This window comes from Venturia canescens, chromosome 3 (genome assembly GCF_019457755.1).
Source record: "Venturia canescens isolate UGA chromosome 3, ASM1945775v1, whole genome shotgun sequence".
NCBI classification, from domain to species: domain Eukaryota; kingdom Metazoa; phylum Arthropoda; class Insecta; order Hymenoptera; family Ichneumonidae; genus Venturia; species Venturia canescens.
The window spans coordinates 8,049,381-8,077,026 of record NC_057423.1 but is presented as its reverse complement, the minus strand read 5'-3'; the positions used below and the strand labels follow the sequence as shown (position 1 = coordinate 8,077,026).

The 27,646-nt window shown below is 36.3% G+C and overlaps 6 protein-coding genes across 13 annotated transcripts; 2 read left to right on the top strand and 4 right to left on the bottom strand.

Annotated features, from left to right (window-relative positions):
- Positions 1 to 1,777: 1,777 nt before the first annotated feature.
- On the bottom strand, positions 1,778 to 3,822 carry LOC122407582 (peptidoglycan-recognition protein SC1a-like). Its single transcript, XM_043413902.1, has 3 exons — positions 3,636 to 3,822; positions 2,577 to 2,906; positions 1,778 to 2,147 (listed from the first exon to the last, which is right to left on the bottom strand). The coding sequence occupies exons 1-3, from the start codon at positions 3,754 to 3,756 to the stop codon at positions 1,894 to 1,896; spliced, it is 705 nt and encodes a 234-aa protein (XP_043269837.1). The 5' UTR covers positions 3,757 to 3,822; the 3' UTR covers positions 1,778 to 1,893.
- Positions 3,346 to 6,302, top strand: LOC122407578 (histidine protein methyltransferase 1 homolog). Of its 4 annotated transcripts, none has more exons than XM_043413897.1 (7): positions 3,346 to 3,552; positions 4,485 to 4,670; positions 4,789 to 5,031; positions 5,115 to 5,275; positions 5,397 to 5,647; positions 5,980 to 6,095; positions 6,194 to 6,302. In XM_043413897.1, exons 2-7 carry the CDS (start codon positions 4,631 to 4,633, stop codon positions 6,238 to 6,240), a joined length of 858 nt encoding a protein of 285 aa, XP_043269832.1. In that variant the 5' UTR covers positions 3,346 to 3,552; positions 4,485 to 4,630; the 3' UTR covers positions 6,241 to 6,302. The 4 variants fall into 4 exon arrangements, with proteins under 4 accessions (XP_043269832.1, XP_043269834.1, XP_043269833.1 ...); XM_043413899.1 differs by lacking the exon at positions 3,346 to 3,552 and adding an exon at positions 3,915 to 3,986; XM_043413898.1 differs by lacking the exon at positions 3,346 to 3,552 and adding an exon at positions 4,019 to 4,184.
- Positions 5,644 to 8,536, bottom strand: LOC122407580 (pyridoxine/pyridoxamine 5'-phosphate oxidase-like). The gene is made up of 5 exons (XM_043413900.1): positions 7,811 to 8,536; positions 7,557 to 7,713; positions 7,374 to 7,473; positions 6,678 to 6,931; positions 5,644 to 6,504 (listed from the first exon to the last, which is right to left on the bottom strand). The coding sequence occupies exons 1-5, from the start codon at positions 7,938 to 7,940 to the stop codon at positions 6,339 to 6,341; spliced, it is 807 nt and encodes a 268-aa protein (XP_043269835.1). The 5' UTR covers positions 7,941 to 8,536; the 3' UTR covers positions 5,644 to 6,338.
- Positions 8,537 to 8,673: 137 nt separating this feature from the next.
- On the bottom strand, positions 8,674 to 10,358 carry SrpRbeta (signal recognition particle receptor beta). The gene is made up of 4 exons (XM_043413901.1): positions 10,142 to 10,358; positions 9,697 to 9,863; positions 9,291 to 9,430; positions 8,674 to 9,207 (listed from the first exon to the last, which is right to left on the bottom strand). Exons 1-4 carry the CDS (start codon positions 10,233 to 10,235, stop codon positions 8,895 to 8,897), a joined length of 714 nt encoding a protein of 237 aa, XP_043269836.1. The 5' UTR covers positions 10,236 to 10,358; the 3' UTR covers positions 8,674 to 8,894.
- Positions 10,359 to 13,047: 2,689 nt separating this feature from the next.
- LOC122407577 (uncharacterized) lies at positions 13,048 to 15,376 on the bottom strand. 2 transcript variants are annotated; one of them, XM_043413895.1, is made up of 3 exons: positions 15,037 to 15,376; positions 13,995 to 14,921; positions 13,048 to 13,781 (listed from the first exon to the last, which is right to left on the bottom strand). In XM_043413895.1, exons 2-3 carry the CDS (start codon positions 14,839 to 14,841, stop codon positions 13,606 to 13,608), a joined length of 1,023 nt encoding a protein of 340 aa, XP_043269830.1. In that variant the 5' UTR covers positions 14,842 to 14,921; positions 15,037 to 15,376; the 3' UTR covers positions 13,048 to 13,605. The 2 variants fall into 2 exon arrangements, with proteins under 2 accessions (XP_043269830.1, XP_043269829.1); XM_043413894.1 differs by having other exon boundaries at positions 13,048 to 14,921.
- A 4,402-nt stretch (positions 15,377 to 19,778) lies between these two features.
- On the top strand, positions 19,779 to 22,395 carry LOC122407583 (uncharacterized). Of its 4 annotated transcripts, XR_006260223.1 has the most exons (5): positions 19,779 to 19,878; positions 20,042 to 20,228; positions 20,485 to 20,567; positions 20,951 to 21,302; positions 21,597 to 22,395. XR_006260223.1 is itself a non-coding variant. In XM_043413904.1 (4 exons), the coding sequence occupies exons 1-4, from the start codon at positions 20,123 to 20,125 to the stop codon at positions 20,987 to 20,989; spliced, it is 339 nt and encodes a 112-aa protein (XP_043269839.1). In that variant the 5' UTR covers positions 19,909 to 20,122; the 3' UTR covers positions 20,990 to 22,395. The 4 variants fall into 4 exon arrangements, 1 of the variants encoding a protein (XP_043269839.1); XR_006260222.1 differs by lacking the exon at positions 19,779 to 19,878 and having other exon boundaries at positions 19,884 to 20,228; XR_006260224.1 differs by lacking the exon at positions 19,779 to 19,878 and having other exon boundaries at positions 19,909 to 20,228; positions 20,959 to 21,302.
- The last annotated feature ends 5,251 nt before the right edge of the window (positions 22,396 to 27,646 follow it).

The window sequence follows — 27,646 nt, the reverse complement described above, 5'->3', positions numbered from 1 at the left end:
TTTCGCATGTATTTTTCACCCACTTTACATAAGCAGATACAGCTTTATTCGGAGAAGAGTTTATATATCACGACGCTCAAGTTTGCAACGTTCCATTCCAACGAAATCAACGAAATAACATTTGCAATTGACCAATTTTTTATCTCCCGAATCATCGGCGTAGACTGAAAAACTACCAATCCCAAATTAGCCAGGCTAAGGTGGTTCCTCCACGAGACAGTTAAATTAGGAAATTATTTAAATTTGGCATACGTACTGTTTAACATGTGAACAACACCTCTATAAAATTTTAACAAGTTGGACCATGCATAGGCGAACAGCACATTGTTAATTCTACCGCTGGTACTAAAATTAGAAAGTTTATAAAAAACGAGGAGGAGCTAGAGCAGGATGTCACAGATATTGTGAAAAAAATCAAGTTTTTGATTTTTGAATTTGTTTTTTTGTTTTGTGTGTTCACAATTGATTTGTGAAAAAAAACAATTGACCATCTACTTTGACAGAAGTCTCGAGAAGTCCGAAGGTTTAGGCTGCATACGATATATTTTGCAAGCGAACAAGCGAGTGTCGTCTGTACAGGCAACCTTTAAGGAGGTTGAAGCGTATCTTATGTTAAAACTATTTTCCAACTTTGCACATAAAAATTTTTAAAACAGAAAGCTTAAGACAGTATTAAACTTCTGGCGGGATATGCCGATGATTCACCGTCGTCAAATTGAGATATTTAATTGTTGAAGTTTGCAATTTTTCGAAAGCTTCCATAAGAGCCCGTGTTTAACCTTGTCATATTTTCGACAATGAATATCTCGATTACTAGGCGGTGAAACCTCTTCAAATTTTTCACACATAATAAGCCCTATTCAAGAAGATTCGCGTAAATTTTCAATTAATTATTTTGGAATAATAAAATCTAATGTATTTTTCCGATATGATAGTTCCGTCAAAAAATTTACTCGCGATGTCAGATCGAAAATACTTTTAGAATAAATTTAACGAAAGAAAATGATATTTTTACTTTGTCTGCTGGCACCGAGTAGGCTCTTTACAAAGTTATTGATTACGATCCGAACGAATTATCAACCCTTTTAAGGAAGTTGAGGCTGTACAGTCATTTTTTTTACCCAAAAGTGATGACCTGTACCTTTCAAAAGTTAGGCCAGTTTACAGTTTGGCAATGTTGCATACACTTTAAAGAAAAGTTGGGGAAAAAAAGACGAAAAACTGGTGAAAGCTCAGTCGAAAACACGAACAGTGACGATCCTAGCCTCAAAAAACTGCACGGAAAACAGATTATTATTAATATAATCTCAGCAAATCTCCTAATAAATCTGAAAAAATTGACATTATTCGGCAAGCCTTGCTCATGTTGCCCACAAAATTTCATATTTTTAGCATCATTTTTAACGGAGATATCGCTGAATGTGTCTTGACTTCCATAAGATTACATGTTATTTGGCCCAAATTGTTATTGATTTTTCTCAGCAACGACGCTCCTAAACTGTCTGAAAATTTAACTGATTTTTTTTTACACTTCACTTTATAAGATGCAATCGGTTTAAAAGCGGTGACATCATTTTCATTCTAATGCCTCAACTTCCTTAATATGCAGAGGGTACATAACTTTTGGTTGGGGCTGTCGCAGCAGAGGATCAACCTTAAAGAATTGGAGAATTACTGGAATTGTTGGAGAGTTTTTTAAAATCATTTCGTTGGAGTCCAACGTCGCAAAGTTCCGGCGTCGTAGTTTATCATCGACACTGTTCACTCTCAATACTCGGACGGTTCGTATAATTTATTTGAACGACGACAATCAAGATAATTGATATTTTTCCTCGAAGAGGATACACACAGGCTTTACAAATTTGTCTAATTAGAAGAATGATTCTATCGATTTTAATCGTCCGTTAGACGCCTCGAATCGCTGTCGGAGCATTTCGGAAGTGTGGAATTCTGATAAAGCGGTATCGGGTGATCGGTCCAGCCGGGCATGCCCTTAACCCAATCGTAAAACTTTTCGCCAGGACACATCGTCTCACGTGCTTGCTTGTGACCAATTATTTTGTAATATTTACTTATTTTTCCCAGCTTTACACCGTACGAGATTAGCGAATCGAGGGCCTCGAGAGCTGGCGTGTTCGGTATGAAATCTGCAACGGAACGAAGCGCCGCCGGGTTCTTAGGTTTTTGCTGTTGCGGAACACTGGTTTTGGCTCGTCCAATTTTTTGGGGATTTTTCGCGAAGATTTCGGAAAGAATTTTGTTTGGGAAGTAGAAATTACAGCGACGTCGAGTTTTGATGAGGTCGAAGTTTAAAAATGAAGAAAAGTGTGCGAGGAAATGGTGAAGGGAAACGAATTTTTTGAGGGCGATCAGTTTTTTTCCTCACAGTTGTCAATCGCTACAAAAAAGTTGAGGGGGGGATGGGAAAAATGCGAGGCAGCAAGGACTGAGAATTTTTCCGGTAAACGTCAAAATTTATATTAATTGAAATACTGGACTGTGAATTAAAATGTAGAGCTGGACTCGAGTGGCTTGGTCTTTTCGTTTTGAATAAAAATTTTTTGGATAATACGTACGAGTGAAGTCACCGATAACGGAAATACCGATGCTGTGGAAATTGTATCCGGGAGCATGAGCACCCACGTGGTCCCAAGAACGACCTTCGTAAACGTTGCCGTCTTCGCCAATGACGAAATTGTAACCGATATCGATCCAGCCTCGATCGTCCATGTGTAAATTTTGATAGGAACGAACGACTTCGGCACAGTCAGCTAACTCGTAGCAGAAATGGTGAATACCACCGTGGTGGATAACGACGTAAGGGGCAGGAATATATCGGAGCGTTTCGTAGGGCAATTTGGGCTGACGAGCTCCCCATTCTGCTCGGCTTATGATGTTCGGACTGTCTTTATTGAGAAGGGAAAAAAAATTGGGGTCAAAATCGTGAAAACGTTCGAATTTACAGACAATAGGGGGTCAAAACATTGGGGGACCGAAAGATCGCGAAATTTCGAAGCGAAAAGTCCTCAGCCATTTTTCTCTGCGACGAAGCCTTAAAAAGATATTAATTAATTAGCGAAAGCCAATCGAATGCGCGAAGGAGAACGGGAGCGGCTTGCGTGGCGCGCGGGGAGAACGCAGGCCACTCCGACTCCGCATCGTCGCACCTCTGATTGGCCAGCACTCAATAAATTACATCTCAACGCCGGAACGTCAAGACGAAAAATTACTAAAAATCTTGAGAATTTCACGATTGTCGCTTACTTCACGAATCTAGTGTTTTAGGACACCCGCTATAGAGTCCAATCAAAATATGATTCGTTGTCACCTTCCCAGGATCCTTTTGTCTTGTACTACCGGTTATTAAAACGATTCATAGGTTATACAACGTTTCGTGATTTTATCGATGTTTATAATTGACAAGTGTCGTTTTTTTACACGAACGCGTAATTCTACGAATTTTTATAAGTGATGTAAAATATTAATACGACTTCAGTTCACTTCCAATCAAGGTTTTTTATTCAATATGCGACCCTTCGATCTACCTGACGGGTGAGGTTGTTAAAATTAGAGAAAAAGACTAAAACGTGACCGATGATCTCATTTTTTATTAAACTGAATATAAAAATCCTTACTTCTGGAGCAATCAGTTCGAACGGCCAGAGGTGATGAAGCACCGATTTTAAACACGAATGAATAAAACAACACAACAATCGACGACGCCAACGTACAAAGATTGAATGATACTTTGCTCATTATTATCGTTTGTTCGCTCGAAAACAAGCGTCAAGTACGACTGAATGAATATAACGAATGAGCGAGTCTTTTTAAACGACGAACTCGATTAACATCGGGACTTCCCTACTGGCAAACTGTATTAGGAATCAAATTGATGTTTCTTGCTGCCGAAAATGCAAAAAGTGTCACTCGCTCTGCTCGCCCGGCTGTTCGAACGATCGTGCTCAGCTGCAAGTGCACTCATTAACGTACGGTTCAATTTTTCAAGTTTTGTCGTATCTGAGGTGCGAGATAAAACCCGGAAAATCGATCACGTTGACAAGGAATCTTTTCAAGCAATTCTTTGTATTGATATGATCGGAGTTATCGTGCGGACGTGTTTCTATTTTTTTTTTAAACCGTACGGCGATCATAATATGATAAACATGAAGGAGTTTATTTTCACGGTATATTAGAAAATTGAAAATAAAATCATTATTTTCGATTAATGTGTAAACACCCAATTTGACATCACTAGAAAAACCGGGTTGCTATCTCTGGGGCAAAGAAATAAAAATTCGTAAATAACAATCGATAACAATCGAATAGTTTTGTTATTTAATTTAAAGTGAAATTTGTTGGATAATTGGGGCGATTTAGAGATTTGAGTATAAATTTTTTGTTGCAAATTTTGTTAAAAAATCAATACAATTGCCTCTATGTTGCCTGAGATCCCTGAGATGCAGAAATTTCGGATGTTCATCTAGGATTAAAAATGTGAGGTCGCAGTGCTGGTGAGTGGCAGGTTCCAGGCTTCCCGCAGTTGACAAATCCCGAATGCCAAAGCTTTCAATTCACTATTCATCAATTGGATAAAAAATAAATAACTTTGTATTCATACAAATAATCCAAAATGTTTACATTTGGTTTTTCGCGAAGTGATCACGAAGAAGGTAAATCGAAAAACAATGAATTATCATCGTCAACGAACATCCCTCATGGAAGATTTTGAGGTTAGGGAATTCTTCTTTGTCGCGCGGGACCATTTGAAAACTTGGTTTCATTTTACAGATCAAAAAATAGAAGATTCGAGTGGACAACTCAGTTGGTTTCCAGCTTCAGAAATTAAGCCGACCACCGAACAAATAAAGAGTGAATATAGGAATGAAGATTACACAGAATTTCTCGTCCACAATAAAAAAATCAAGACAATACGCTCGGAAAATCTTGTTTTAAATTTGAGCAACGAAGACCACGAGAATATTTTGAAAGCAGAGTCACAACATTCCGATTTGCTGCCTGCCATCTATGAGGGTATTTATTTTTAAGGTCGTTAAGAAAATTCAGATGAATATGAAAGACAAGTGAAAAAAGCGAATATCAAATTTGTTTACCAGGTGGTTTAAAAATTTGGGAATGCAGTTACGACCTTGCAAAATATTTACTAGAAAATTGCATAGATTTGGAAAACAAGAAAGTTTTGGATTTGGGATGCGGTGCTGGAGTCCTTGGCATCTTGACACTTCTTAAAGGGTCGAACATTGATTTTCAGGATTATGTATTAAACAGATTTTTACTTTTAATTGAAATTTAATCTAAAATTCCTCTTCTCATCAATTTCAAAAATTCACCAAGTAAAGGAATACACTAGCTACATCAAAAAATGTTTATTTTCACAGAATGCAGAAGTCATAAAAATACTGACGATACCAAATGTTTTATTGAATCTTGATGAAGGCCAAAAAATAAGCCAAAAATGCAAATTCTATTGTGGTGATTGGGAATCATTTGCCGACTTATCTTCAAACAGAAATTCCAAGGAGGAAGACAAATACGATTTCATAATCACTAGCGAAACGATTTACAATCCTGCGAATCAAGGAAAATTATACAAAGTTTTGAAAAAAACATTGAAACAAAATGGAATTGGGTTTGTAGAATTATGAATTTTTATTGTCACTTTACTCAGTTCTATAATTGATTTTCTGTCAATTGCTGTTAATAGACAATTTGGTAAGAAGCATTCTTCAAAATTTGCTATTCGATGCTCGCAGGATGTATAAAATATAGTTTTTCAAAAACTACTAATAACTGTACACCCCTGAGAATATGCAACTATAACAAGTTTTCTACATGCATCACGAAATATTTTCAAGTTCCCACATCTCGCTTCATATCAAGGAAAATATAGCAGAAGAACTTGTTCTTGATACATCATTTGGCTCATGATCAACATGGGTCTGAATTTCTTTATGATTATAGATACGTAGCAGGGAAAACATATTATTTTGGTGTTGGCGGAGGAATGAGACAATTTGAGACTTTAGTCAAAGAGGATAATTTTTTCGATGTTGAAATTGTATGGAAAAGTACAGAAGGTAAATTAACATAACAAATTAGAATCAAGTGAAATGTATATTAAATTGAAACTTTGTTTATGTTACTTGAAAAACTAAATAACTTTATGTTATTTCAGGCTTGCAGAGAGAAATAATGAAACTGACGAGACGCAAAACCCAATGAACATGGCTATGATTTTTTTTTACTTTTGAAAAATAAAAATTTCCTTAACCGCTGTAAAAAAACCTACGTAAAATCTATCTATAAAGCTGTATTATCAGTTATGGTGATAATCTCTCGAACACCCATCCGTTTTCACCTTGATGGACCAAAATATTGTCAATTTTCTCTCCTTTCTTGGGTCGTCTGAAACGAATTCTATCGTGTAATCGATCGCTCTGGCCTTGCCAGAACTCAACGGTATTTGGAATCACGATGTATCCGCCCCTGAAAAATCATGAATTTGATTATTACCTCGCTAATTCGGCGATTCATTTCAATAAAATTCTCTTTTGTAGTCAATTTCCATAAAAGCGTTTCTTCGTACTAAGTTTTTTTGGATCATTTTTTGAGTAAGCGATTAGCTAGTTAATTCAAATTTCTTTTTTCCTTTCACTCACCAGCATTCGGGTCTATCAACTTTGCCATCTGTAAAACGTGCTAATAATTCTCGTTCTCTGACCATGAGTGAATCCCTTCCAGCAATTACTGCACTTTGCTTACTCGCATGAGCACCAATTTGACTGGGAAATGGTCTGGACTCAAAGTACTTATCCGAATCTTCGGCAGACGTTTTTTCTACTCGTCCCTCTATGCGGACCGTCCGGCGCAAAGGCTCCCAAAAAAAAGTCAACGCTGCATTTGGATTGGCACTCTGAAATATACAAAATATCATGACTCAATTTTTTTAATTTCAAACGTTGACAAAAATTGCATCGGGGTCCGATGTGATAATCAATTTTCAATTTGATTAGTTATGAAATTTTATTCAATTGAAGTCTTTCCTAATGACAAAATTATTCAAAAAATGTGCCACTAATGTCACCAGTTCTTATCTCTGTTGTAAAAGAAAAATGAAATTTCAGAATAATTCATGTTGATAACTAGAAAAATGTCATTAGCGTTATTGATGGTGTGATAATTTGTTGAAAAACAACATAGAGAAATTGCGCAGCTCATAATCTTGGAATAAATTATCATTTGAATCAACTACTATAAGAATTTATTCAGTGCCAGTTCTACTTTACATCCGTAATGATGAAATTCTTTTTACCTCACAATGTCGTAAGTACTGATTGATTTTTTTATCCACTTACAAGTTCGCGACCTTTTCGACTCTCGTAATTCGTATAAAATTTGAATCCCTCGGAGCTAAATCCCTTGAGCAGAACTGGCCTGACAGATGGTAAGCCGTCTCTAGAAAAGCATTGATTTTTATTATTATTATTTCAATATCGTGATCCGTGCGTATCGATATTTTTTTTTAACGGAACAATTACTTTGTCGCGGTGCCAAGGCACATAGCGTTAGGCTCTTGAATGCCGGGTGTTTTGCTCGCAACATCGAACCATTCTTTGAATTGTCCAAACGGTTCTTTACTGATCAGCTGGTCCTCCGTAAACGTTTCACTCTTATCTTTGTACTTGATTCGCATCGCTGAGTTTGCACGAAAAATGTGTCGAGTTCTTCATTAAAGCTCGTCAAATAAACGATAACAAGTCGTAATAAAATGAATAAAATAACGATAATTTACCTCCGAGGTCTGTACTGAAAGCCGCAGTTGTCGAAGACATTTTAAGAGCAAAGATTTTCCAACAGATAGAATTATGCTCAGGGACACAATTCAACAACGATCGTAGTTGCGATAAAAACTTCAGGGCCATGTAATAATGTGAGCGTGTTGGAAATAAAATAGTTGAGCGCAAATAATTGTTTAATGGTCACATTGATTCTGATAGTGTTCCTTTTCTATTATTCTATCAACAAACAAAAATTATTTGATTTCAACTTTTTCACTCAGTAGAAAAAAGGTTTCACTGATTTTTTATTATCATTCACTAATATCTTTGTACACGATCGTTTACAAATACAATAATGAACAGTTGCCGTCACTCTCCTTTGTTTATTTAAATTTCACTCAATGTTAAAACGTTTTATTTTTTAGGGTTTCATAAATTGATGTAGAAAGTGACCAATGATCTAGTTTCCACTGTACACTGAGATTGTAAAACCGAGATCTCTTGAATTCTGATTATTCCGTCTGCGCATTTGATAACCGTTGCACCAATCTTTCGAACCATTCTGACCTCCGTTGTTTTAACCTCAAATTAGCGCGTGATTCTGCTGAGGTTCGAAAGTATCGGTCATTTTGAACGAAAGAATTGAAATATAGATGGAAATTTCCGATTGAAGAATAAACTTCGAAAATTCTTCATACTTGATTTATTCATTAACTCTGCACGTAATTTATTAATCGCTAATGTCGAAATGATAATCGAAAAAGTATATAAAATACGATGTGAATTTTGATTTTGCGGAATTTTGGCTTTTCCCCATGGTAAATGAGCACCGAATCGAAATTCATTCATTTTGCTGGATAAAAATGAAACACACGGATAATAGAATCGATACAAAAGTGCTTTATTACACAAAGTCAAGACTACGAATCAGTGACTCGTAGTGAACAACTGATTGATAATAAATATAAATTATCGAGGTCAAATAAAACGGAACAAAATGTAACTCGAATTCAAACTTAATTAATGGCTCCGGATAAATTGAGAATTTAATTCTCATTTATGGTTGAAGATGTTTTAGTAATTGCAAACTTTGGAATCTCAAACTACTTTTTCCAACCATAATTTCACTTGATCGATGTCGGAAACACTGCCTTCTGCAAAATCAACTTTATTAACAAGATGAGAGAATTCAAAATCTTTGCCCTGTTTTCCGACAAACGAATTTGCAGACGTCGAGTCAGTTGCTTCGAGCTGATTCATTTTAGTAAGACGTAATAAATTTATTTCTTTTTCTAATAAGGTTTGAACTATTCCACAACCCTTTGCCATTGTTTGATCCTGTTTGTTGCATAATATCAAAACACTGATGTCTTTTTGCATAACCTCGTCCGACAGCAGCGTATATAAGAACCTGTACAAATAATATTCACTCAGTATTTTTTCCTACCAATTAATTTCAGCATCATCTTCTATTTTCTTTTCTGTCATACTTACTCGGCAGCATCTCTGATGTCTTTTGACAAAGTTACAGAATCGATTACATAAATAAGGCCTCTGGCTGAATTTTTATACTTGTCAAAAAATTTGTATCTCAACCGCTCATGGCCGGGAATATCAACAATTTGCAAGGTTTTCTGCAAATGGTCATTCATTATTTTTCCCACATTTTTTACATGAAATCAAGCTTACAGAAAAGTTTCGATATTATAAAACATGTCTAAAAAAAAAAAACCAAAAGAAACAAATTGAGAAAATGGTTGAAAAGATTATTCACAAAATAAAAAAACATTCGTTAATAACAAATTCGAAAATTAAAAATTTTTAATGCGACCGTAGTATCTTACAAAATATTTCTAAGGAAACCTAATATTTTAATTGAAAATACAGCTCCCCAACTTACATCATTGATGACAATGTTGCCCACATTCTCTTTGACAGAAGTGTGAGTTCTGATTGACTTAGAACTGAACAACTTTGTGTACAGTACAGTTTTGCCTGCGTCACTGAGACCAGTAAGAAGGATATTTTTTCCAACAGATTTTCTTCGTCTCCATATAAGAAAAATAGCTACAAAAAAATGAAGGGAAAATTGAGCACTTTTTAGAATTATTATTCATATTAAAATGTTATAACGGTGAGAAGACTATTTTTGAACAATTGAGAAAGAAAAATATGTGAAATCCAAAGATTCTCGAGTAATGATAATTGTTAACAACAAGTGAGCATTTATAGACAAAAAACGAGAGAATCCCATTCAAATTTTTCAACTCATCATTTTTTTTTCGAAACTTTCGAAACGTGAAAGAAATGAAGATTTAGGATTAACCTCAAAATTATAAAATTACCTAATGTCACTAAAACTGCAACAAAAGCAGCGATTATTCCAAACAATTGACTTTCGTCCGTATTTCTGATCACTGGTTCACGTTGTTTATTCATTTTTACAAATTTTGTTCTATTTCAAATCCGAAATCTCGATGTAAACATGTGGAAAAGTGTACATCAGGATATAGTTGGATTCGAAAACGTCACCAATACACGACCTCAAATGGAATAGAAAAGAGGGCTCTGTTCTGTGAATATGTTTTTTAACAGCGGTTGATGGTAACTGAGCTCTCTGTTTCAACAATTGTTGGTAAAGAAAGAATTATTAAAATTGTGTCAAAGAATAGTCAATAAAAGCAAGGTGTACGATCAAACATAGGCCAGTGTTACCAAGATTTGGAATCGAACAAACATAAAAAGAAATTGAAGCTATCTGCACAAAAAACCAAGTGTTAATATTTTTATCGATGACACAATCGTATCAATAACGTGTTAAATTATTTCCAATTAATCGAAACATTCTAGAGTTCGATCGAATTTCGAAAGTGTGATTCCTTATTTACACGATATTGTTGTTTCACGCATTTGTTAGGTTAACCACATCGGCACTTTTGAGTCATCATAACAGTACCTGATTTTTGTAATGGGCGTTGTAAATAAATTATCATTCCGTTTTCGAGTTGTTTAAAAAAAATAAAACCTGATCTCACGATCCGGCCATTTTTTTATAAAGAGGCGTCAAATTAAGCAATTTTCGAAAAAATGTTGATCAATTAATATATTTAACTTCCCCGTAACTGTACAATTCGTGAGCTTTACCAAATTGTGTGAGATATTTTCTCTGCGATGTTTTATCAAAATAGACTCCTCTTCCTTCCCTTTGACCGGCTCATTGTCGAGACTTCGGTCTCATCGGTTGGCGTCAGAGCGAACCACAAACCACAAAAATTTGTCTACGAATTCGACGTAAATAGGTTAGTTTCCATCGTATTGTTTACGTTTTTGATATCGACATTAACCACCAGATAGCTGAAAAGTGGACGCGGTGGGAACAATTTCTCGTCAGTGTTCGATTTACTGGTTATTTGAATATATAAGAAATTCACTTCCAGTATCGACGAGGGGATTGGAGCAACGATCGATCAGTTGCTCGAGTGCGAGAGAGATTGCTGAAAAGCAGATGAGTACAATACTCATCTCTTAATCCGTCAATAGTCGCGCTATAACTAAATTCGCCAACGGATAATTGACGGATTGAATGAACTCAAACTTTCAGCAGGCAAAATCCCCTTTTTTGATATTTGCAAATAAAAATTTTCAAAACGTAGATTTGAAGTAGTACTCGGTATCTAATATTTTACTGGGATGGAAAATGAATGATTTTTGTATTAAATCGAGTTCGATTTTTTATCGCATTTTTATAAACCAAAGTTATTTTTAACGTTGCCGAATGGACGCGGGTAAAAAATAATCGTCAATACCTTTTAAGATTTTTTAATACGTCCAGTTTTAATATGCAGTACATTTTAACCTATTCGGTCGTTTTGAAAAACAGAAAAATTAGACGAGAATTGTGTCAAATTATGTTTCTAGGTCTCTAGGCGTCGTAGCTGTTCTTCAATGTTCTTATTTTGGCTAGCTCACTTCTGTGTCGTCCGTGTCCGTGAGGCTACCCTGGACACTGGTTTTCTTCAATGTGTTACGTATATGTTTGCTGTTAGTATCGATACAAGCCACCAGATAGCGAATATGTGGGAATCGTGAAGAAAAGAAGTTTCTCGTTAGTGGTTAGTTTGTTGGTTATTTGAATATATTCAAAGAATTGACATTCATTTTCAATGGGGGGCTTGAAGGTACGACGAGTTGTGAAGCTAATCTATTCGTTGACTGAAAGCTTGGCGCCAATACATGTACAGATATACATATGGTTAAACCACAGAGTAATGAGCGTAGGTGTTCCTCTCAAAGTAGCCTAATAAGCCCCTCTTTCTTTTGACATTTTACAAACAACGAATTCCGAAACGATAAGCTCGAGATCGAGCCTGTTATCAGCGCATTTTGATTTATAAATATATACGCGTGTTTACCTATGATTTTCCTCTACAATTAAAAAAATAGGTTAGAAAAGTAAATTTATATTTGTATTCGCAATTTTGTGGTTATGTAGAAATTAGACACATTTTTCTAATAAGCGGATTGATTCTGGATACCCAGAAGTAGAAACTGAGACTGTACTTTCTGTGGATACTATTTCAAAAATAAAGAAATTTCAGTTCATGATATTCGCTAGCGTTACTCCTTTGGAGGATGCCGAAAAGTTTTTCGATATAGCGCTGGTCCTCTGGTCAGAGCCAAAGCAAATCGTATATCGCCCCATTGATCGTATCGTGAATTGATAAAGAGGGAACTCCAATATGAAGCAGTCCGAAAATGCGAATAGTTCGCAGTGGATTTTTTTTGTATATAAATTTATTGATGTTTCTATTAATATTATTTTCATACAATCAATTGTTAGTAGGATAAAAATGAACAAAAATGGAAATAAATACGAATGCGTATAAGTTTTTCCACTGAATATTCGTTAGTTCTCATGTTCACCGTCATCTTCGACGAGGACGCCACTGGACCGATCATGGAACTCGTTTACACTATGGGATTATTTGGGTTATAAAAAATATTTATTTCAGAAAATCTTTTTGGCGAAATTATAAAAACAAGCAGCGAATCATTATTGCGATCATCAGCTGGGTGAAGATTTATCAAAAGCTATATTTACAGCCAACTTTGTTGAATCTTGTTTTTCCAATTAGTATTTACATACTTGACATATATTTCATTTGTTTCATATACATCTCGGGTACAGAGTCACACAGTGTTTAATATGACGATCTCGGGGATTATAACTATTATGAACATGAGACAGTGGTTGTTATTCAATATTATCACAAAAGTCCTTTATTAGTAAAAAAAATAGCACAGCATTGTAATTTGATACATATTGTGTCATCCTTACCAACTAAACGTTTCACATTTTTTCATACTTTTGGTCAATCCCAGTCAGCTTATGATTTCACATTTAACAAAACTCAATGACGAAAAAAAATATACCAATGTCGTTGTACATCACAATCAAACGTGCATTGGGAATTGAATGATGGATACTGAGATCCATATTGTAATAAAAACAAAAATTGTGTTCTCGCAGTAACTACAATATAAAAAAATGCAAATAAAAATAAATCAATAGCACTGAAATGCAAAATATTAAAAAGCAGTTAAATCAAAATCATTCAATGGCAATTTTTTCATCATTCATGTCAGTTCGAGTATCAACTGATTTCAATCACTTTAACAAAAACTGAAAATACCATGACATTTTGGTGCTTTACAGTTCATATTTTTTTTTTTCATTATTAGTTGAGCAGCGGTCGAATGAATAACAAGTTGTTGTTGCCCAACGTAATGTTTTTCTTTAACAAGATTTTCAACCCAATTTTTCATAAATGGTTAAATAACTACAATTGTAATAGAATTCCTCATCAAGAGCCTTGGACGGTCTCATGCTGGAGAATGGATTTTTTCCAGTCCAAAATATTTCATTCTTCTTTTTAAGCACAGAATTAATGCTTTTTTGATTGTCCTTGGACTGCTCCTCATTGACTGCAGTCATAATAAAAGGGCATTTTGATTTAACCAATGTTTTGAAAGTCTGAAGCCAAGTTTTATCAACAAGAATAGGGGGGTTTGGGATTATCAAATCAAATGCAACGACATAATCAGGTTTAGTGAACCATTTGCTAGCAGCAAAATTTGCATACGAGTTTTGTATATAACGAATATTCACAGTACATCCGCTATGATATTGGGTCTCACTTTTGTTTAAAAGATCTGAACAGAAATAGAAGATCGTGAGCTCCTGGATAGATTCGTCCCGTTCCATGAAATACTTTATAAAAAAATCATGATACAAGACTTCGTCATCAGCCTCAACAACGTGAATTGTCATACAGCGTAATTCAGAACGGGATAACTTTTTCAGTGCGTATAGAAAGGTTTCAGCTCTTGTTAATCTCTCTGAATATAAGGCGACACAGGCTTCTGCAGATGTTGGATATTCTAGGGAAAGAAATTCTGACATATGGAGGCCAACAGCTTGGTCCATATTTTGTGGAATGTACTTCTTGATGTAGGGAGCAAAACATAGCTTCTTGACCATCGCATTGTTTGTTTCAAAATGGAGTCTAGACACTTTGCATTTTGCCAAATGTTCCTTGTCCTTTGGATGTTTTATGCAAAAACTTGTGTCCGGGCACTCTTGACAGTCGGTCAATTTTGAGGGGTCTGTTTCGTGACAAGTTTGGCACGATCTTGGAAATGCCAACATCTCAAATTCTCCAAGAGAAAGCGTGCGTCCTAATTTTTCTATTATTAAAGCAATCAAAAGTTCTCTGTGCTTCATCCAAGCCTTATCTTCCCAGCTCTTATTTATCCCATAAATCGTATCGGTTCCTTTCATCAAAGTTTTAAGCACCGGACAGATTTCTTTGTGTCGGGGCCAATGGTCTGACTGATGGAGCTTGCTACAATAAGCAATCATTCTGCAACCACTACATCTTTGTAATTTTATTCCTTCACCATACACTTGGCACATGCCACAAACATTAGAATAATAATGAAAGTGCTTTGTCGGGTCATCTAGTAATTCCTGTGCTTCGTTCATTTTCCGAGTAATTATAGACTGTTTAACGAGTGTTCAGAATTACTGTATTGATCGCTTTGCTAAGAAACGTGTGATGCAAACTGGAAAGCGTAAAAGAAAATACAATTGATGTACTTAAATGGTTCGAGAATGTTCAAGACAATATTCAACGTCGGTTGTTTTCTTGATTATCAGATATGATCACTATCAACTTACCTGTTTTTCTCCTGAAATCTCCTTCAAATTAGTTCTTTGTTCGCAGAGTTGCTTGCCGTTGTCTTTTTTACGTGTTTCGACAGAATGGACAGAATCGAGCGTCGTGTACGAGATGCAAGAGGAACGAAGGGGGGGAGAGTAGTTTGAGCGAGGCGAACGATCCTAACAATGTCTTACGGCTGAATTATCGAAAATTACTTGCGAACAACGTCAAAATTGTGCGTTTATCTTCTACACTTCTATCACGAGCCGCAAAAATCAAGCTAACTAAATTGACGACCGTTTAGATATCGGAAATGATGAAATTTCGATGGAACGGTATACGCGCCTTTTCTTCAAGAACTAAGGTTTTTTTTTTCGTTTCTCGGTTGCCAGCTCGTTTGAGGGCGTTCCAATCGCCCTCGTATAAACACATCGAACAACATAAACGTTGAGTCTTGTATAGTATTCGAAACAATAGCAAATTGTAATTGAAAAAAAATCGAAAAATTTCATATATTTGGGTAATTTTTTTTTTTTTTTTTAATAATACTTCTGAATTCGATGCGAATACGTTATAGGTTACATTTTTAATGTCGACATTAAACCATGAACAGTGGGAATAATTTCTCGACGGTAAGGATTTCTCGACGGAATATGTAAGGAATTCAGTTCAAATATTCACGGAGGATTGAACAGCAGCAGCGCCGATATGATAAAGGTTATACTTATCAGTTGCACGAGTGCGAAAGGGATGGCTGAAAGGCAAATCTGTTTTAGCTTTTCTCTGGTGCGAAAACGGAAGAGCATGTACAATTTATTATTAAGAAATCTGTTGAATACTCATCTCTCCAATGAGAACTCAAACTTTCGAAGGGAGTCCCCTCTTTTTTGATATGTACAAATAACAACTTTTTTTCAAAACTTAGATTTAAAGTGAGACTCATCAGTTTCTCTAATATCTCACTGGGATGAAAAAACAATTTTTATTGTATCAAATCAAGTTCAATTTTTGATCGGATTCCTGACAAATAAAGTTATCTTGTACGCGCTCTTTCATAGTATTTACTCGGTCGTTTTGAAAAACGGAGAAGTTAAGACGAGAATCGTGTCAAATTGTGTGTCTAGTCTACTCTCAAGGCATCGTAGCTGTTCTTCAATGTTGTTATGTATATGTTTGCTATTAGTATCAGTATAAACCACCAGATGGCGAATTTGTGAAAATCGTGAAAAAAATTCTCGTTAGTGGTTGGTTTGCTGATCATTTGAATATATACTAGAAATTGACATATATTTTCAATGGGGAGCTTGACAGTACGATGAGTTGTGAATGCTGGTATAGTCGCTGAGGGCGAATGAACTCGTTGTGACAGAAAGCTTGGCGCCAAGACACGTGTACACACAAATATGGTTGACGAACCACTGAATCACGAGTGTAGGTGTTCCTCTCAAAGTGCCTAAAGCTCCTCTTTCTTTTGACATATTTTGCAAACAACGAATTTCGAAACCAGCATAGGATCGAGTTCACGCCCATTGTCCGTGCATTTTATATTTCATAAAAGTAAAGACGTATTTATCCATGATTTTCCGCTACAATTTAAAAAATAGGTTAGAACAATCAATTCATTTTTGTATTTGCAGTTTTATGGGGTGAAACGTTGCGGTTTTGTAGAAAATATAATGTACATTTTTCTAATAATCTAAATTTATGTTGTCATATCTATGAGTGACGACATGTGTATTCGATCGTATGGCTAATTGAAGTAGGAACTTCAGTATGAAGCAGTTTGAAAATACGAATAGTTCACAGTCGATTTTTTTGTATATAAATTTATTGATGTTTCTATTATTATTATTTTCATACAATCAATTGTTAGTAGGATAAAAATGAAGGAAAATGGAAATAAATACGAATGCGTATATAAGGTCAAGTTTTTCCACTGCATATTCGTTAGTTCTCATGTTCACCGCCATCTTCGACGAGGACGCCACTGGACCGATCACGGAACTCGTTTACACTATGGGATTATTTGGGTTATAAAAAGTATTTATTACAGAAAATCTTTTTGGCAGAACTATAAAAACAAGCAGCGAATCATTATTGCGATCATCAGCTGGGTGAAGATTTATCAAAAGCTATATTTACAGCCAACTTTGTTAAATCTTGTTTTTCCAATTAGTATTTACATACTTGACATATATTTCATTTGTTTCATATACATCTCAGGTACAGAGTCAAACATAGTGTTTAATATGACGATCTCGAGGATTATAACTATTATGAACATGAAACAGTGGTTGTTATTCAATATTATTACAAAAATACTTTATTAGTAAAAAATAGCACAGCATTGTAATTTGATACACATTATGTCATCCTTACCAACTAAACGTTTCACATTTTTTCATACTTTTGGTCAATCCCAGTCAGCTTACAATTCCACATTCATTTTATGTGGCTGGAGTACGAATTTTCTTGATTTGAAAACTACAACGAAGTGCTTAACAAAACTTAATGGCAAAAAAAAATATAACAATGTCGTTGTACATTGCAATCAAGAGTGCATTGGCAATTAAATGATGGATATTAAGATCCTTATTGTAATAAAAACAAAAATTGTCCTCACAGAAATTATGGTATAAAATAATTCAAATAAAAATAAATCAGTAGCACTGAAACGCAAAATGTTAAAAAGCAGTAAAATCAAAATCTTTCAATATTTTTTCATTCAATGGCAATTTTTTGATCATTTGTGTCAGTTCGAGTATCAACTGATTTCAATCACTTTAACAAAAACTTAGAAAATACCATGACATTTTGGTGCTTTACAGTTCATATTTTTTTTTTCATTATTAGTTGAGCACCGGTCGAATGAATAACAAGTTATTGTTGCCCAACGTAATGTTTTTGTTTAACAAGATTTTCAACCCAATTTTTCATAAATGGTTAAATAACTACAATTGTAATAGAATTCCTCATCAAGAGCCTTAGACGGTCTCATGCTGGAGAATGGATTTTTTCCAGTCCAAAATATTTCATTCTCCTTCTTAAGCATAGAATTAATGCTTTTTTGATTATGCTTGGACTGCTCCTCACTAAATGAAGTCATAATGAAAGTGCATTTTGTTTTAACCAATGTTTTGAAAGCCTGAAGCCAAGTTTCATCAACAAGATCATCATGGTTTAGGATTATCACATTAAATGCAACGACATAATCAGGTTTAGTGAACCATTTGCTAGCAGCAAAATTTGCATACGAGTCTTGCATATAACAAACATTTACTGTGCAATCACTAGGATTTCGTACCTGATATTTGACCCATTTGACTGAAAAATCAGAACAGAAAGTGACGATTGTCAGCTCTTGAACAGATTCATCCTTTTCAGCGAAATGTTTTATAAAAAAATCACTAAAGAGTACATCAACATCATCCCAAATGTGAATTGTCATACAGCATATTTTAGAACGAGATAATTTTTTCAGTGCGTATAGAAAGGTTTGAACTCTTGTTGATTTCTCAGAAAATATGGCGGTTACTGCAGGTGATGTATACACATAGATGCCGATAGCTCGATCCATAATTTTTGGAATTACATTGTTGGTACGGAGACAAACAAAACACTGCCTCTTGACTAATGCATTGTTCATTTCAAAACGGAGTCTAGACGCTCTGCATTTTGCCAAATGTTCCTTGTCCTTTGGATGTTTCATGCAAAAACTTGTGTCCGGACACTCTTGACAATCAGTCAATTTTGAGGTGTCTGTTTCGTGACAAATGTGGCATGATCTTGGAAATATCACCATCTTTTTTTCCCTATTTGAAAGGTTGCGTTTCAATTTTTCTGTTATTAAGTCAAATGAAAGTTTTCTGTGTTTTGCCCAAGCCCACGCATTTTCCCAGCTCTCATCTGTTTCATGAATCGTATCAGTTCCTTTCATCAAAGTTTCGAGCAGTGGACAGATTTCTTTGTGTCGGGGCCAATCGTATGACTGATGTAGCTTGCTACAATAAGCCATCATTTTGCAACCGTCACACCTTATTAATTTTATTGCTTCACCATACGCTTGACACAAGCCACAAACATTAGAATAATAATGAAAGTTTGTTGTCCAGTGATCTAGTAATTCCTGTGCTTCGTCCATTTTTCGAGTTATTATAGACTGTTTCACGATTGTTGAGAATTACTTTATTGATCGCTTTGCTAAGAAACGTGGTGAAAACTGGAAAGCATAAAAGAAAATACTGCAATTATACTTAAATCGTTCGAGAACATTCAATACAGTATTAAACGTCAGTTGTTTTTTAATTATCAGATATGATCACTATTAACCCTTCGAGTGCACACTTATTGCGTCATCCATATGCTTATGGGGTCAAAACGACCCAGTGTGCACTTTAAGGGTTAACTTACCGTTTTTTCCGGAAGTCTCCTTCGAATTAGTCCTTTGTCCGCAGAGTTGCTTTCCGTTGTCTTTTTCACGGATTCTGACTGATTTGAGTTTCGAGCATGAGTCGGAAGGGGGGAGTAGCTTGGGCAGGGGAAGCGATCCTAGCTGTGTCTTGCGACAGAATAATCAAAAATTATTTGTGAATAACGTCAAAATAATAAGATTATCCTCTACACTACTATCAGAAACCGCCAAAATCAAGCTAGCTAAATCCATCGACTGTCTGGATACCGGAAATTAAAAATTTCAGTAGTACGGCATACGCGCCTTTTCTTCAAGACACTGCGGTATTTTGGTTCCCCAGTTGCCAGCCATTTTGGCGAGGGCGTTTCAAGCGCGCCCGTCCCGTAAACACAATCCAACGACTGGATTTCTTATTTCCTTGGCACAGTCTTCGAAACAATAGAAAATTGTAAATAGAAAAAATCAAAAAATGTCATATATTATTCGGTTGCGCTGCCATGACTCTAGATTTAAATTTCAAATGAACTATATTTTTTACATTTTAACAAGTTTATTATACAAAAAAACTTGCTTGTGTTGCGAACAAGTAAGTAACAGTGGTGTTGTTCCAGAGGTGACAGTAACGTTCAATTTTTCTTTCCGACACCCCCCGCATCAAGAGACCTGGAGTTCAAATCGAAGTGATAAGAAGCATGCGGATCGAATGCTGCAACAAGAACTGTAGCAAATGGCAACTGACCAATGAGTACAATGATCTGAGTGACGTACTAGACATGTGGTTTTGCCACATGAATTCAGGTAAATCAACTTTTTTGCATTTTTATCTCACGTTTAATGGATTCGAACGAATGAATACAGCCTAAAATACAATTTCATCAATGCAGTAACAAGCATTTTTTTACAACTGCCCTCTTCAATTATTTTTTTCCTCTACTTGCCAATCCAAATTTTGCATCCTGCAACTCACCTCAAATGGTTATTCCCGAACGACTGGCAAACTAAATGATCATCAATAAATACCATATTGGTTTGACTGTTTGGGCACAAATGAAAGGTTTTCCGTTGTGGCCAGCCATGGTTGATAACTGTCCGAATTCATCCACATGGTATAAAGTACAGAGACCATCGTCAGTTTTGGTAAATTACTATGTATTCTATTTTTATGGCTCATTTTATTGATTTTTCACAACATTTATACTATTGATTCAATCAAAAAAGTATTTTTATTTAAAAAAAGCTTTTGAGCTAAAGATCACGGTGTAAATTTTTTAATTTAATTGTATTTGTGAAGATAATTTTATTCATTTTGAATTATCAGAAAAAGTATCATGTTTGGTTTTTTGGTTCGAATAAAAACGAGCATGCATGGATGCGGGACTGTCAATTGAAAGCGTACAAAAAAAATTCTTGCAAGTTGTTTGTAACAAAGGTAATTTCCATGATACGATAACAAGTGATTCTGTTGAATTGACCATATTTTTGTTTGAATTGAGGTTTTTCTGAATATACGACACCCGCAGTGTTGCAGACGAAACATAGAAGCATCGATTACAAGATGAGATTGGATGAAGCCTGTCATTTGGCAGATGCAGTAGTACCCTTGAGCATTTCCCAGTGATTGGAAGAATGGTTTGCTCGAGTGGCTCGTCAAAATCAACCTCTAAAAACATCAAAAGCCAATAACTGTCCGAACTCTACCAGAAGTCTTGTTCTGAAGAGGAATGTTGTAACTCAAAAAAAGAGGATCGGAAAGGAAAAGAGTAATTGAAAGTTCAAAATTGCTGACGTAGGCTTAAGTGGTGGTCTGCAATGATCGTCACGTGTCCAATCCTCAAAACGCACGAACATGTTCCCAAGTTTAAAGAACAACCGGTAAGCGTTTTATATTCCATTTTAAAAAACATGTGGATCTTTTCTGATTTTTAAATTCTGAATTCAATTCATTTATGAAACCACCAAAGATGACGATTCAAAACTCTCGTTTAGACAAGGTTAGGTGCCTCGTAAAATGATAAAAATTTGAAAACTGAGTTTTCAAGCGTCTGAATAGTACTTGGAGTCGATACAAGTACCGAAGCCAGGTCCATTTCTTTAAGTTATAACATCACGTAGGTGCATCGAATTGCGAAACAGTTAATGCATTTTTATTCGAAGAACGATTTGCAGGGATCAAACGAAAGTCCGGGAACCCCACCGAATATAACCTCATCGATTTTCAACTCGTTAGTCGCACAGAGGAGTGCAGTCTGAAGCTTGGTGTCGTGGCATTGCGATAGACTGAGCAAGTTGATTTTCCAGTTTTTTATTCACTCAAAAATAATAAGGGTGACTTTTAACAATCAATAACATTTCACGTATGAGATTGATAACTGAATTAATTGTTATACACACTTTTTGCTTGGACACACTTGATGTTTGGAGGAAAACCTGTATCAACGTTTTTACCGACCACGAAATGGACAGACTGTAAAATATATACATTCAACTGGATCGCCGTACTCGTCGAAAAGAAGGGAACTCGCAGTATTCTTTTTTTAAACGCTGTTACTGATGAACCGAAGAAATGTTAGAGAAAAAAAATGTTCTTTGTAGAAAGCAAATTACTTCAAAAAAATTTTATAGCACAGCATTTTGTCGTTCGTCTAACTAGAGACGAACAAAGTAGAATATTTTCATGCCAATCATTTTCTCGAATAACAAGTGAATTTCAACAACATGAAAAAATGTGATTAAAGATCCTAAAAAAGTTTTTGTACATGGAGGAGCATAATGCACTAATAATCATAATAAAAATCCAGCAATATAGTTGCGTAGACTCCTGTAACCAGGTCGACTTGGGGTCAAAGTTTTATAACGAATCAAAAAACAAGTTAGAATTTCGTAATCGACGAATGCCGAAAATAAAAAAAAATGTAGCAAGATTTCAACGAAAATAAAACAAACCGCCGTAAGGAATGGTCGAATCGAGTGATGTTTAATCGCACGCAGAATTATTATAATGGGAAAGATTCCGCGTAATCATAAATGGTAAATGGGACGGGCGCAATGAGCGATGAACTCTCGTCAGTGAATGTTTTTTTTTCGTTCTTTGAGCGTCGAGTACGAAAAATTCATTACGATAATTCTGATAATTAGGTCGTCGTCGTAATAAATACTCATGTCCATGGAATTTTGCAATTCTCGTGATACTTCGATGATATTCGTATGAAAAAATTTCGAAAAAAAAATTCAGACTAAACGAAAACGTGCAGTGGACGTAGTTTTGAAAAAATCAATTTTTTCCAAATTCCTTCGTTTTTGTAATTGATAATTGAAAAAAACCGGAGGGGTGACTTTTCTGCAAGGAAATTTTGAAAAATCCTGTTCCACTATTCGAAAAATCGAGAAAATCTTGCGACGTTTTCCTCGTCGAAAGAAATGGGCTAAGAAATGTTTTATCACAGGCAATTTTATTAATATTCAAGTCAGAAATTATTCTAAAGGAAAAAAATCCTGAAGAAATGACATTTCGAGTAGCGAATTGTTCCTGCCTTAAGTACAACGAACGCAAATTTTCGAATTCTCTAATAGCGCTCTGTATCGAAAGACATAACGTGGTTACGAGAGCGCATACATTTTTTTCGCGATTGCGAATCGCTTATGCTAATGACATATACGGTTCGGTGGGGTCATCAGGTTCGCGGTGACGTCAGCGGATGCGGTGACCCGCGGGAGCGCCACAATCGTGCTAACGCACAATCGAATGTCCCATTTCGCCGCGTATTAAATCAAATCGATTCCAGTATTCATGCCTCAATTTTTATCGAATTATCTCCCCATCGATTCACCACAAAACTCATTCAAAATCAGTCTCGAATATTTTCCATTATTCCCGTTTCCAGTTTCGAAAAATTTTCCAAACAACACGCTCGAATTTCACGACAAACAAATATCAAAGGAACAACGCAAGTCGAAAATTTCTCAGGCAAAAAAATCTCGGATTTCACGAACCGCGTCCCAATTGATCAGTATCTCGAGACCGGTCCATCGGGAACGAAAACGCCAGAGGACTTTTCTCTCCAGAATACCAGAACCCATTCGATCCACCAATTTTCCAAAGTCACTTTTAGGACACCCTGTATATCGATATTTTAAAATGCAAGATAATCCTCGTACGGCTTTCGTGATTCCTTTGAATCACGAAAGAGTACGAAAAAATAAAACAGCTCCCCCTTAAATTAAGGGGACAGTCCCTTCTTTTACTCCGTTGCCCTCTGCTTTGATGAAACTTGAATAAATAAATATGCGATGAAGGATGCGTCGGAGGTGAAAAGCGCAGAGAACTTTTCTTTCCCAAATGGCAACAGCTGTTAGCTCCATTAATTTGAGCCGTGACTTTTGGGACACCCTGTACATGTATTTTCGTTCGTAAGATTGTATCCATATATGTACGCATATGTATCCTTGTTATCACCCTCTCATGGCAGGCAAGCCGATCGTGTTGCTAACCGCGACTCGGGCGGGTTATCTCGACGCCCTTCGCTCCTTTCTGTATGTTGCAATGGCTACTTTTGCTACGAAGCCGACGGCGAGATCGACTCGTAAGAGATTTTTTCGTTTTTCGGTTTGCGCAGCTCAGCCGGGCTCGGGGAAAATCGTCTGTAATTTGCAAACGAATTCGAGTCGAACGAGAGGAGACAAAATATTTTTATTTCTTTCGAACGGTTACTAATTACATTTTGTTTGTGGGCGAATGTGCAATTGCACGGTGCGCGTACTTTCCCTCTGTCGCTTTTCAACCCCTCGGGGATCGTGTAATTCAATTCTCAAACATGGGCGCGGCACTCGGGGACTTGCTCGCTGTTGACAAAACAAACTGAAATCCCAAGAGAGAGGTCTTCTGTTGGATGGGCTTAAAACGATCGTATTAAGGATCGGTATTATCGAAATCGAATAAGTTGAGACTCGAAATGCATTTTTTTCGTGATGGCATTAATATGTTCAGGGAATTTTGGTGCTTTTTCAATTATTTGCGATAATCGAGGGGGTCTTTTCTTGTCCCTCGTATCTCCAGCACCTCCGTTTTAATCGTGCGACAATGCTGAATTTCCATTTCAGAATGAATTTTCTAACATTTTTGCAAATATGATCATTCGAAAATAATAAACGAGCAGCCATTGAAATTGCATTATTTACGTATTTCAACTTTCTCTCGCGTTCGTCACAGGAAAACAAACGTTCGGTTCAAGATTATCTCGTAAAAGAACGATTTCAAGACGAGCTGGGCTCGGGTCGGTTTATCTTCGGTTCAAGCTCTTTAGACATTCCTCTGTTGATATAGTTTCTAGGAGAGAAAAAAGCATAATTCTTTCTTCGTATTCGAATTTTCCTAATTTTTTTTCACCTAGACAATTTTCTATTTGTTTTCGATGGTTGGAGCGGTTTCGTTGTAATATGTGTGCGCGAACTCGAGCCGTGTTTGATAATCGTGACTCGCTGATCTTTCTTCCTTTCAATGTTAATTCACCCGACAATCAGAAGTCAAAGTATTGCATGCGCTTGAACGACGATTTTTAAGCGATGACTCACTGTTCTTTTTAGGAAAATAATTTTTATGATTCAATTGTTACTAGCAGTCTTGAGAGCTCGAAATTAAAAGTTCAAAATTATCACTATTCCGTCAGGATACGACAATGTCAAAAAAAATGTTCAATCATGATCCAGAGGCAAAGAATTGTCGACAACGAATTTTTAGTGAGAAAAGTATTTCGAAATTTTTTTCTCCGGTGTTTACGAGATTTCAATGAAACAGTGCGACAGCCAATAGCGTGCGGCGGTACGAGGCAGTGGGCGTGGCCCCCTCCACGCAGCACATTTGGTCCCTGGCTTATCGCGAATATCTCTCGAACGACGAATTTGTGAGAAAAACGATCAAGAACTTTTGCCTTCCGAGTGACGCGTTCCACCAAGAAAACTCTCGGACACGAAATTACCCACACGATGTACCGCGATAAGCAACGGAGAGCGAGAGTATGCTCATGCATACTCAACGGTTTGTCAGAGTGCGCGGTACGCACGCGTGATTTGCCTTCGTTTCGACAATCGACGACCCTTGAGCCCATCGAAATTCAAATATTTCACTCGTACTTCGTGTCCTCCTTGATCAAAGTCTTTTATATGTGTCGAAATACGACAGAAACGATCGATGCTAACGATTAGGATCGATATAGAAAATACAGAAAATCGTTGCCCCATCGTGAATCCAGCAGAAACGGTTTTCTATTTGAGGTTATGTGGCCCTGTCAGCACTTCGGATCAATAGTTTTTTCGATCGGCTCTTTGGCTAAACTCCCGAAAAAAAACGCCGTGAGGAGCTTTTTCGCCGGAAATTTTCTGCTCGACAATTGCTTCTACGAACTTTCGCTCTATTTTCGAGCGTTTCATCGCTGTGCGCGAGGGAAGAAAGTTTTATGCGAATTTGGAATATCCTTAATTTGAGTTTTGTTAAAGAATAAAATAGTCACGAAACAGCGCGTTCATGGAGCACAAATTTACGTCGTATGAAAAACCTTTGTCAATTCGTATCTGATGGGACGATCCACGGCACTCGTAAAACTCGGCAGTAAATGATTACAACGAAAATCAAAAAATAAACGAAAAAAAATCCGTTTTGTTCAATGAAACTGTCGTTACGTGGAATAATTATTCAAAAAGAAGCGGCGACGAAGGGGAAAGAAGAAAGAAGCGAACCTACAAGACGGAAGAGAAAAAAGGTTAGTAAAATACGCGTGAACGTTCGACGTTCCCTCTCATCGATAAAGATCGAAAAGACTCGTCCCAAAAGTTTCGAAAATAGTATGGAAAAAGTATAAATAGAGGGCCTCGGTCGATTTCGTTCGAGATAGCCCATGTATATGCATAACTGCTTATATTTACTTAACTGCATACAAAGGTCAGTCCTAGAGCCACAAGTCACGACACTTTCCAATTCTCGCAGCAATATATACACACACACGCGCGGATGCACGAATATACATTTCTCGATATATTCAATGCTCTCTCATAATACACGAAATTAGTATAAAATATTCATGGTGTTTAAAATTTCGTTTCAAACACGGTGCGTGAATAAACGAACGTATTTCTTTTCCATTATTTTTTATTCTTTTTTGAAATATTGTTATGATCCCCGAATCTAGAATATACGTGAGAATATCCAGTTGTGAGAGACGCTCGAGCTTCGGTGTTGAGCGTAAGGAATTCTCATTTTTATCTCCATTCTCGATGTTTTCGCCTCTTTTCTGCCTTTTTTTTCTTTTCTTTATCATATAAATGGTCAACAGGTGCAATACCAATTGTAGAGTGTTTTTACGGATATGGTGGCGACACCGTCGCACACTTTTGTCGCGAGGTCGAAAGAACAATTACGCGTTTATTCATCGTTTCTATCTTGACACTTTCGATTCGTGTTACTTTTTTGGAAAACTTAAAACTGTGAATTTTAAATTCTGATTTTATTGTAAAAGTACGCGTGAGTGGTGTTAATTTTGTTATTTTTTCACCAAACGGATTCACGACGTTTTGACCAACTTTTCGACACTTTTATTGAGACTCGGCATCTGAAATTTCGAACTTTATTTTTATTTCAAATAGTAGGCCATTCTCAAGTTCTTTACTTTCCTTTTTCGAGACGAGAGTCCCGAGGTCATTACTTCGAGACTTATTTCGAGCGAAAAGTTAAGGGCGAAAGATTGCACAAAAGAAAGATGACGCTGAAAGAGGTTAGGTCGGAGAAGGGTGCGCGAGGAGGGGGAAGTGAGAAAGAGGGACGCAAAAAACGGATTCATGTTTCAACGGACGACACGTTCGTGCTAATTGCAACGTGGCAAGCGATTAATGCATCTTGGGTAAAATGGCGACAAAAGCAGATTCATACGAAGGGACATCGAAAAATTAGTATGTGAACAATGATTGAAGGGGTGTGTAGAAAATGTGAAACAAATTTTCGTGTTCGAATTTTATTCGCGTTCGGTTTTTCGTGTCAAAGATCTCGATTTGTAATCGTGTTGACGCTCGATTGACGAGTGAAAGAGAAAAAGAATCTAAAAATATCGGGAGATGTTGAGAATAAAAAATGAAAAGTGGCGATACCCCGAGAAATAAGTGTTCATCGGAAGATTTATAAATTTAGAAATATACGAACGTCGAGACAGAAGTTTCGGGACGAAATAATGTTT

Excerpts from the sequence above, each read along its gene's own strand:
- LOC122407577 (XM_043413894.1), bottom strand. The coding sequence starts at position 14,841 with ATGAACGAAGCACAGGAATTACTAGATGACCCGACAAAGCACTTTCAT.
- LOC122407582 (XM_043413902.1), bottom strand. The coding sequence starts at position 3,756 with ATGAGCAAAGTATCATTCAATCTTTGTACGTTGGCGTCGTCGATTGTT. Across the intron at positions 2,907-3,635 it reads TCGAACTGATTGCTCCAGAA|ACAGTCCGAACATCATAAGC; the intron begins GTAAGGATTTTT and ends TTCTCAATAAAG. Across the intron at positions 2,148-2,576 it reads CGTTATCGGTGACTTCACTC|ATTTCATACCGAACACGCCA; the intron begins GTACGTATTATC and ends GTTCCGTTGCAG.
- LOC122407583 (XM_043413904.1), top strand. The coding sequence starts at position 20,123 with ATGCGGATCGAATGCTGCAACAAGAACTGTAGCAAATGGCAACTGACC. Across the intron at positions 20,568-20,748 it reads AGAGACCATCGTCAGTTTTG|AAAAAGTATCATGTTTGGTT; the intron begins GTAAATTACTAT and ends TTGAATTATCAG. Across the intron at positions 20,860-20,950 it reads GCAAGTTGTTTGTAACAAAG|TGTTGCAGACGAAACATAGA; the intron begins GTAATTTCCATG and ends CGACACCCGCAG.
- LOC122407578 (XM_043413897.1), top strand. The coding sequence starts at position 4,631 with ATGTTTACATTTGGTTTTTCGCGAAGTGATCACGAAGAAG. Across the intron at positions 5,276-5,396 it reads ACATTGATTTTCAGGATTAT|AATGCAGAAGTCATAAAAAT; the intron begins GTATTAAACAGA and ends TTATTTTCACAG. Across the intron at positions 6,096-6,193 it reads TGTATGGAAAAGTACAGAAG|GCTTGCAGAGAGAAATAATG; the intron begins GTAAATTAACAT and ends ATGTTATTTCAG.
- LOC122407580 (XM_043413900.1), bottom strand. The coding sequence starts at position 7,940 with ATGGCCCTGAAGTTTTTATCGCAACTACGATCGTTGTTGAATTGTGTC. Across the intron at positions 7,714-7,810 it reads TTTCAGTACAGACCTCGGAG|CGATGCGAATCAAGTACAAA; the intron begins GTAAATTATCGT and ends GTGCAAACTCAG. Across the intron at positions 6,505-6,677 it reads GTTGATAGACCCGAATGCTG|GGGCGGATACATCGTGATTC; the intron begins GTGAGTGAAAGG and ends ATGATTTTTCAG.
- SrpRbeta (XM_043413901.1), bottom strand. The coding sequence starts at position 10,235 with ATGAATAAACAACGTGAACCAGTGATCAGAAATACGGACGAAAGTCAA. Across the intron at positions 9,431-9,696 it reads GCAACATTGTCATCAATGAT|AAAACCTTGCAAATTGTTGA; the intron begins GTAAGTTGGGGA and ends GACCATTTGCAG. Across the intron at positions 9,208-9,290 it reads GACATCAGAGATGCTGCCGA|GTTCTTATATACGCTGCTGT; the intron begins GTAAGTATGACA and ends TTATTTGTACAG.